At 39.9% G+C, this 10042-nt stretch overlaps 1 protein-coding gene across 2 annotated transcripts in view; it reads left to right on the forward strand.

Moving 5' to 3' along the window:
• The window catches only part of baiap3 (BAI1 associated protein 3), a 36588-nt gene extending 27614 nt beyond the window's left edge, over nt 1-8974 (forward strand). For both annotated transcript variants that reach the window (XM_044182214.1, XM_044182215.1), the window contains 12 exons: nt 382-522; nt 703-798; nt 1080-1295; nt 1761-1829; nt 1929-2008; nt 2802-2910; nt 3393-3464; nt 3561-3644; nt 4045-4165; nt 4248-4371; nt 4461-4666; nt 4855-8974. In XM_044182214.1, coding sequence (XP_044038149.1) covers nt 382-522; nt 703-798; nt 1080-1295; nt 1761-1829; nt 1929-2008; nt 2802-2910; nt 3393-3464; nt 3561-3644; nt 4045-4165; nt 4248-4371; nt 4461-4666; nt 4855-4958 — 1422 coding nt within the window. In that variant the 3' untranslated portion in view covers nt 4959-8974. The remainder of the gene's footprint in view (nt 1-381; nt 523-702; nt 799-1079; nt 1296-1760; nt 1830-1928; nt 2009-2801; nt 2911-3392; nt 3465-3560; nt 3645-4044; nt 4166-4247; nt 4372-4460; nt 4667-4854) is intronic.
• The last annotated feature ends 1068 nt before the right edge of the window (nt 8975-10042 follow it).

Consider the following 10042-nt stretch of genomic DNA (forward strand, 5'->3'; position numbering starts at 1 on the left):
TGTGTAATAAAGCATGTATTAATACATTTATTTACCAACATATACACATACAAATCCTTTGTAGGTAGAATGTAATTTCATTTTTTCTTTATAATACCCCAATATGGGTTTTACATTTTTCTTGGTTTGTTTGTTTCTTTAAGAAATGTATGGATAACCAGTCATAAAGACATTTATATATTGGCTCATAACAGTTATACACTGTGTTTTAAAGGATTAACTGTAGTAAGGCATGTATTAACTTTTAATACAAGTCATTAAACAGGTAATAAATGCTTTATAACAACTCCACAGTGTGTTAAAACATGTTCCCTGTTTTATTCACACACTATACACTATGCATGTTGTTGCATGTTGTGTTTTTATGTGTTTTGTGAGCAGCTGGAGCCTGTGCAGCAGGCCAAAAACAGCTCCTCAGCAGTTGAAGTGACAACATGCTTCAGCCAGGTACGCGAGATCTGGCTCCAGTTGGCCTGGCCAGACTCTGCGGGAGCCTTCATCTTTATCACTCGTTTGACAGATGTGAGTGTGACTTCCAGTGTTGCCACACTCATGTACATCCTCCACACATAAGAACCATGACTCAGAGCAGACTCACATACATACGCACAGGATTAATAAAAGATTTTACCGGCAGTCAAAATCAAAAAGGAAACAGAGAATTTCACTTTAATAACAGAACTGGTATTTTATCTGTCACAGAATTTCTGCAGCGAGGCTGTGTGCTACTCAGAGATGATAACACGCAAGATTGAGAGGAACCAGCTGGGCCGAGACCACAAGAGCTTCACAGTGCAGGTAACGCCTGTAGCAAGACAGAACTAGGGGAGGGCACACAATGACGTGGGAAGTAAATGTCAGCAAGTGTTCTCCCTGGCAAGACAAAGGGCTCAGCAGGAGATCAGATATGTTCTACGTATACACAAAAAAAAGCAGTTGCCGCTTGTCGTCATCGTCAATCGTCGTTTACACTCGCACCCCGTCCCTCCACTTCTCTGTAGCCCTGCTTCTTTTCCTTCTTTGTTTCTCCACCTCCACCCTCTGTTTCTCCTCTTCTGCTCCTCCTTGCTTTTGGCTAGCTCTGCATCGCCCTGAACAACACAGAGCACGTGCGCATTTTCCTGGGTCATCTGCCCCGTGACCTGGACTGGCAAGGTGTGGAGCGGGCCATGGAGGAGTCCTGTGGGGTGGAGGGGAAGGAGCAGGTTTACAAGGCTCTCAATGGGCAGCTGTTTAACATGGACCTGGACCTGCAGAGAGAAGCCAAACGTCTCATCACACTGCTCACTGACAAGGTGCTGTACACAGAGCATGAATACCTGCAGATCAACTACACTTAAAAGTATGAGACATGGTACACATGAATAGTAATGTGTCACTGCCTGTGAAAACCTTGTAACTCCACAATTGATCATTTTTTATACTTTAAAGGGAATCGATTCACCTTGACAGGGTAAGGTTTCTATAAGCAGTGACTTTATGAAATAAGTTTAAAAAAAGATTGTACAAATTCTAAATTCTATGCATGTCCAAAGTCTGTTAAGCTATGCTAAATGCTAAATACAAGACTGCTTTGGAGTGCAGAGGATATGTTCTTGGGTGTTTTGCATGGGGCAAAAATACACTGCACAATTTCATATATGTAAACCTTTTCCAAAATTGTGTTGCTTTTTGTATCTGTATATGCATTATATACATGAGCACATACTTGTATACAAATGCACCTGCATGCACATGTACGAGAGAATATCTCTATACAGATGCTGCCTGAGCTGCGGAGGTACATCCAGCACATCAGCCTGTCTCCAGACTCCATCAACAATGACGACGTAAGGCCTAGAAGTGGTTTTCTACAGCATTCATTCTTGTATCAGTGGTGTTTGCAGCCACAGTACTTAGTAATGCATGTTAACGTGACATTCTTCCAGGCTGTGTCCCCTCTTATGAAGTACCTACAAGACACTATGGTCATCCTCACTGAAAACCTTGTAAAGGAGAATCTGACTAGGTAATTACTTTCTGCTCCTCGCTCTCATTATAAATACAATTTTCTGTTGACAGGGACAATGCAAATTAATTTTAATAACTATTCTGAGTTATAATTGTGCCACATTCTGCCTAATTGCTCATTTCCATCTGGTCTGTCTGTGCAGTTAATAATACAATTTTAAAGAAAACATTCAGTACAAAATTATGAAACACAAGCACGACAGTATTCACAACATAAACTCACAACAGGCACATGTAGCGTGCAAGATTATGTAAAGCAGGTACATATACAGCAAGTCTTTCAAACAAACCATTAAAGCCACTATGTGAAAAAAAAGGCAGCTTGAAATGTGCATTAACATAGGGCTCCTGTACAGTATGTTGCCTATTTTTTGCATACACATAATACACTGCATCATCAGCATACATTTGAATTGTAAACCAGTACGAAATGCCAGCACACCCGAAACTGTGCTGTGAAACTGTGAAATTGTGGAACTTAAACTTTATAACAGACATATCCTTATGTCAAGTTACATAACCACTGTTTCTTCTTCACTAAATAAGATTTCATTTATTTCATAGTACCAGGTGAAAACTGTGACAGCTCAGCAAATAAGATGCTGCGATTGTGTATGAATGTAGGCTTTGCAATAATAATAATAACACCCCTCAGACATGTTTTGTGTTCCAACTTATCATTATCAAGCTATTATCTGTGAAAACATACTTGAGGCTAAGTGAGGGTACAGGGGTGTAATTGGAAGAGCTGGCAAATGTGTGGGTGCCTGATTGTGTCTGCTGCCTTTTAGAGTTCTCCAGAGCATGTGGGAGCTGCTCCTGCGGATGATCCTGGATGCAGTCGCAGAAAACAGGGGTGTTCAGGTGGAGTTCTACAACCGCTTCCAGTATACAATGGAGGTCAGTGATTACTCTTTATAGCTATTTCCAGTCAGGCACTAAGAAGAGTAGTCAACTTAAAAAGACATGTGTCAAGATTATCATCTCTACTTATCATTATCATTTAATTAGCTTTGTATTCCTGCTGCCGTGCAATCATTAGCATATATTAGATATTTATGAAGTGTCTAGGTAGTAGTTCAGCACTAAAGTGAGTTCCCTCATGAATGACAATGTGGGAGCTACTGTATATTCTAATGCCAATTTAACCAGCTAGCAGGGAACGTGACAGAATTGCTTGAAAAGTCATGGCATTCTACACGCGAGTGAGTTTGGCGTTTTGGCAGACAGGTTTGCCTGCCACAGGTTTCATGCTGTTTGTGTGAACAACACGTCTCTCTACTGTGCTGAGACTGCTCAAAATTAGAGGGATGAATGTAATGACTCGCTCGCAAGTTATATATTTTTTAAATGTATTTATTTATTTTACTTGAATGCTTTAGACCCTGTTGCAGTTCTTCCATGCCAAGGGAGAGGGTCTTTCCCTGGAAGACATGAAAAGTGGAGACTACAAGGTAGGACATCTTGCCATTTTTTTTTAGGATTTATGTCCTCCTGGCTAAGGTGTCATTTATCTTTGTCCCCTTCTCATCGTACTTCTGCTGCTTTAGGTCGTGGATGAGGAGCTCAGGCTAAATAAATGTTCCTCCTTTGAGCTGATTGAACAGTACTATCTGGAGAAGATTTCCCAACAGGTATGTTTCAACTTACCAGCCTGACAATTTCATTTTAGTGGACACCTAAAGTGGACAGAGGTGTACTGATTGGACAACAGACTGTCTTCTGTTGTTTTACCTCTGATTGAAAATCTGCCATCTTCTGGACTCTTGAAAAACAAGATGCTGTCAAGTGATACAACATGTAGACTGATATATGCTGAAAATGTTTTGGGGGTTTTTTTGTTGTTTTTTTGGAGCAGTAATAAAAATCATTCTTTCAAGTAATAATTCCTTCACCTTTTTCGGCTGTGGAGAACTCAAAATGAGTTGCTTTTATGCTTTTACATCATATTGTAACGTTATGTCAATGTTACTGCACCTTTATATGCTGATTAAAATAATCCTCAGTGATAAAAAACTGTGTTTAATGTTTCAGAAAACACTCAAACATACCCGTTTTGGTCGGATCAGTGTGAAGTGCTACTACGATGCTCCAGAGCAGAGACTGACAGTTGAGATTCTGCACGCTGCAGATATCATTGCACTGGATGCCAATGGTAAAACTCTAACAGTTTAGAAAAAAATATAGGTTATTGTTTTAAAGTTGAGTTTTCACTCACTTTTTCTGGTCCTCCTCAGGTCTCAGTGACCCATTTGTCATAGTGGAGCTCTGTCCTCACCACCTGTTCCCTATGGCCAAGAGTCAACGCACGCAAGTGAAACTTAAGACACTGCACCCAGTATTTGACGAACTCTTTTACTTGTGAGTATTATTTCCCTCTCTTTCCCCCTCTCCCTCTTCTTACTTGTGCATATCCTAAGCCTCATTTGTTTGGTTCCTGTACCTTCCAGCCACGTCAGTCCTGAACAGTATAGACATAGGTTTGCCTGTTTGACCTTCACTGTGATGGACTACGACTGGCTTTCCACCAACGACTTCGCCGGTGAAGCCGTGGCTCCTCTCAGCGACTTCTGCTGGCCAGGGAGACCGAATGCCTCAGCAGCCGGCAAGAGCGTCCAGCCTGTCATTCTCCACCTCTCTCGCAGTAAACCAAGCGGTACATATAGCTCCGGGCTGTATCAAGTTTTTTGTTTTGCGCAAACATAATATTGGCTTCTTGGGGGACCAGAGGGTGTAGCTCTGGGTTTCCAATTACTTTTCCAATACAACATGAAAAGCCATTCAATCTAGAGATATTTGTGTCAAGTGTAGGAACTACTCTCATCTGTTTGCTTTCCCCTCCAGAGAAGCCAATCATGAGGATGCTGGACGCTCGCATCGGAGACAGGGAGGCTCAGGAGTTTGTCCGCAGGCTGAAGGAGATTGAGAAATCAATGGAGGAGGAGTAAAAGCTGTTAGCGCTGCCTGTATTGGTGTTTTCTGACCACGTCTTGCGATATGTGCTTTTGTACTGGTACAATGTTTACAATATTTGAATTTTTTCCAATGTTATTGTTTGTTCAGTAATTATACCAAAATGAAAAGAAAAAAAGGAAAACAGTGAAGCTTATCGCTGTTTTCTAACTGGGAGATGAACATCCTGTCACTGTGCAACCCTATGCTGTCTCAGTTAAACTATATTTTAGAATTTAATGGATAGTTGATCCTAAATGTCACTAGTCTATATTTTTTGTAATGAAGTAATTGTTATCTTTGTTATGAACTTTGATATGATAGATTTAACCTTTCAGAACTATTTTGTGGAAGTAGCTTACATATCCAATAGTATTCAGTCACAGTCTAAATCTATACCTCAGATATGCTTATTAGATGCAGGGGAGTTTAACAGGTAATCAAGCCTTTACACATTCTCCATGGGCATTGTGGAGATAAATTGCATGAAAGCCTATTTACGAAGCTTGAACCCACATTGATTTTCTGGATCAGACAGTGGCTTACTAACAAACAGAAAAACAAAAATACCAATGTCATGAAGGAAATTACGAAGATATAAGACATAGCTTTGGGGAATTGCACTTTCTGAGACTTGGTGTTTTAAGGCCAGTCAGACAGATCAGCAGCAGGGAGGCCTAACACTCCCCTGAGGCACACGCCACAGCTCGGGTTCGCTCGACTTTTCAGATTGCTCTTCACAAGGCTCATGATGGGTCACTGAAGAGGCCAAAAACCTTGTGGTGTGAAGACCAATTCTTTTAACTCACTTCCTTCTTGCTGTCTGACACTGGTTAGTCAACATCTCTGCAGAAATTTATGTGACAGTTTTGCTGGCAACAGCACACTAATTTAAAGTTGTACAAACTCAGCACATTGACAGAAACAATTTCATATGTCATATGTAAAAGAGGAAAATGTGTTGAACAATGAACAGGTTCATATAGAGAAATGGTGAGGAAATAATTGAAATCTGTACTGCTTCATTCAATCTGAATCAGTGTTGTTGACAGCAACTGAAACTTAATCATGCAGTATTGCAGGAGCACCTTAAAATAATAGGAATGTTTGGGTGTCATCATGAGAAGATCAATACCACTCTCATGTCTGTACAGTAAATAGGAAGTAATTGCCAGCGGCTGGTTAGCCTAGCTTAGCACAAAGACTGGAAACAGCTAGCCTGGCTCTGTCCAACAGTGAAAAAAAGCTCCTACCAGCCAAGAAATAGTCCTGTTCATAACCCCCTCCACAGGGAGCAGAAGCTATATTCAGAATCATTCATACTTTCAAGGTTGTGGGGATACACCAGGAGACCCTGATGCCTGATAATTGGAAGGGTGAAAATACACCCTGACGTCCCCAAAGATATCACAGTGTGTGCCACAGTGGGTGGCCTTATGTCCAGATGGAGAGTTTCAAAAACATTTATTAGGAGAAACCCAGCTAATTGCAGATAATGAGCTCATGTAGCGTTCAGAAAGTTCTGGAAATAGCCATTAAATATGGCAAAGCCTTTGTTATCCCAACTTTAAATCGATGCAGGCTCATCACAGGCTTTCTACAAGGACCCAATTTTGTGTTTATGTCTCAGTGTGGGGCCTAATCTCTGGAGGTAAAGAGAAAGGAAAAGCATAATGAACCTGTGCAGTGGCATAACTATATGCCTGCAGCAGCTCTCATTGGCCTGACGGGTATAATTTAACACCAGCTCTTGCCAGTCCTCCAAAGCTATGTGTGACTAAAAGGTTAGGATCTTAACATTTTGCAGAAAAAATAAGGATCAGACTACAACCTGGAATCCAACTATCATCTTGTGGAGAATATGAAATTGTTATGCAATTGAAACATTAATAAACAACTCAAAAAAGCACAGTAGCGACGACTTAGCAAGCTAATATCGTAGCAAGTCTAAAGGCCCAGTTTCCTGGACATGGTTTGAATTCAACCAGGATTTGGTTGAAATCTAGAATAATTAGTCATGTCTTAAGAGACTTAAATACAGTCCAGGACTAAGAAGCTTAATCTCAGTCAGCTGTGTTAATCCTCTAGTGAGAGTGCACTAATGTGGTTAATATCGATCACCTGTGTCCTCATTAGAGCTGGACTTAAGGTGCTCATGACAGCTGAAACTGGTCAAAAAAATCCCAATTCATAATTAATCTAAACTTCCAAACTAGAGGTTTAATTTAAGCCTGAGTCCATGTAGTCCTGGAGGAACTTTAATCTTCTTTCAGGAAATCGGTCTAGTTTAACAAGACTGAGTTAAATGTAGGACTAATCTGAACCACGTGTGGTTGAAAAGGACACTTTAGTATATGTAGGATATAATTTAGGCTTAATTCCTGTATAGGAAACTGATCCTTACTGTCACAAATGTAGCTTAAAGTTTGCAGTTGTTAAACATATAAGACGAGGCAGTTCTAGGCATTTGGAAAAATGCAGGTAAAGTACACCTCTCTATACCCTACTCAAAAAAAAACAACAGGTGTCATAATGTTGAGATCGGTTTGCATGTTAAAAAATTTTTTTTAAGGTATACACAAATCCTTTATCTTGATAATGTAGTTGATAATGAATGTTGCCAGTTTAAATTTGGCACTTTTATTGTAGAGGGACACCTTAATGTCAAGACAACAGGATCACAAAATAGTAACAGATGTGTAGTACAGAAATACAGAAGAACACTGTAGCAAATACCGAGCACCAAAATTCCACACCGACAGCATTTTGATAGTGTCGTAACTTAACAGTAGCTGCTTGTGTAGTGCTTTGTCGTTACCCTGTGGCGTTGTGAGGATGAAGCACGCAAAAACCATATCTATGCCTGGAGAGTGCGCTGCATTACAGGGATTGTTCAGGTGTTCAAGAAGCCTGCCTTACTTAACAGGAGTGAGGAATCCTTTCAGTGCATCTGAACAGCACTTGCCTTTATGTTTTATTTTTAAGATATTGCAGGCAGAATTTGTGTTAGCATTGTTACTGAACTCTTTCATAGTTAGTATATTAATCTAACCTGCCATTATAAAGATATAAAAAGTATGATATATAAATAGTTAATGGATCTATTGCCTGAATATTCTTCATTTTCAGTGTGGCAGTTATATTTTCTGTGCATTACTTTAAAACCAGGTATTCTGGCAAGATGTTTACTTAAAAAATTAAACTTCACTTTGAGATTAAGCAACCATTATAGCTTTGGTCAAATAAAGCTAATATTATATAATAACATTTCTAATAGGGTCACAATAAAACTTTCAGAAGTAATTTACATCTTTCTAACAGCACTGGAAGTTAAATATATGGGGGGTAGGGACAGTTTTAAATGAAATCAAATTCTCATGTGAGGAAACCACAGTGTCTTTTCCCATTAAATACAATTGTCTGTTCAGTCACAGTTAGATGTTGTAGATGTCCTTATGTTGCCCTTTGACAGGCAATCTGGTCAGTATTAACTGAGTAAATTGATTTATTCTGGTGATTTTCAAATTCAAAGAAAGTATTTTAATCTTCAAATGTTCAGTGCAGTCAATAGTATTATCATAGTATTCATGTTCTACAAACTGCATGTCATAAAAGACTGTTGTTTTGCTGGCCATAAAGGAAAAAAAGGCAAAGTTGAAAGGCCTCAGTTTCCAGTTTGGAAAACATGGCAAAGGATATCAGACTGTGAATTAACAGAGTATCATCACAATTTAGTTTCATGGCCATCAGTGCTGACGTGGACATGACATTAAGTACATTAAGGTACTAATATAGAAATATTGTTGAACTGAGTATTTGGTTTGTCGTCTGCCGTCCAAATTTAAAGGCAACAGCTGGTGAAACATAGCTTCAAGAGGCAAAACACCTTGGATTTGTTATTGTAAAAGTGAATTATTTGTCCTTGAATTGTAAATGCCTGTGTTGCTGTTTAATGGATTATACCTTTGGGAGATGTCTATGACCTTGAATAAAGATTGTATTTAAATTTGAACTTGGTACCTTCACTGACATGAGCATAAAGCATTTAAATATGTAGCATGGATATATGAATAATGGTAATATTTCTAAATTAACTAGTGGAACCATTCATGCACCTGTTGTTTCTAGGCAGGTGTGTTTAGTGTAAAGAAAGACCACTGGCTGAAACTGAGCTATTTGTCTACACTTCATCTTCCCTACAATTCCATCATCCGCCCGACCAATCTCCCATGATCCTACCCTCAGTACTATCTTTCTGTCTTTCTTTGACTTTGAATATATTGCCTCCCCTCTGCAGCAGCTACCTGGAGATCAAACACATCCTATCACACCAACGCAACACTGGAGAAGGACCATATACAAACAGTGAGAAACAGTTTACTATGTCCAGTGTGAGATCAGAGGGCCAGAGGACTCACCGTGACACAATCATTTTACTGTTTCCCAAAGAGCTGCTATGATAGCAGATTAGACGAAGGATTTCTCATAGCTGGAGGTCTGTGAGTGCTTGTACTCTACTGAATGCTAGTTGATACATTTTAAATTAGAAGCCCAGTGATGACTGAAGGGTATTGAGTTGTGTGCTGGCTCAGGTGTGGAGAGGACCTTGTCATCTAATGCAGACATCATGCCCTCTAGTCCGTGCCTGCCCATGCTACATCCATCGGTGCACCTGACAGCTCTCTGTGTGCAGCTGGGAGCCTCATGTAGGTTAATAATACTCTCACTGGTTCCCTCTCGTTCTCTATCATAAAGTACTTGCTGCATTCAGTGCATGTTGAGAGAAAAAACTTGGGTGTGTGAGAGAAGATCAACAGAGAGAGAAATTTTCATTTAGGACTTCTGATTCTGACCACTAGATGTCCTCGTAATTTTACAAATCCTATAATGAGCGTGAGTCAAGCTGGTAGTCCTAATAGTCCTCTGATTCATCACAACATTGCCAATCAGTCATGGCAGCACAGTGCAAGAAAATCAAGACTGTATCCCCAGACAGCCTCTTAAGGCTCATGGTCATCCTCCTCCTCCATAAAGGGCAGCACATCTGATTTTAGAGGTTATTTGCTGTCGTAGAAAGTAT

Source organism: Siniperca chuatsi, linkage group LG21 (genome assembly GCF_020085105.1).
Source record: "Siniperca chuatsi isolate FFG_IHB_CAS linkage group LG21, ASM2008510v1, whole genome shotgun sequence".
Lineage (NCBI taxonomy): Eukaryota > Metazoa > Chordata > Actinopteri > Centrarchiformes > Sinipercidae > Siniperca > Siniperca chuatsi.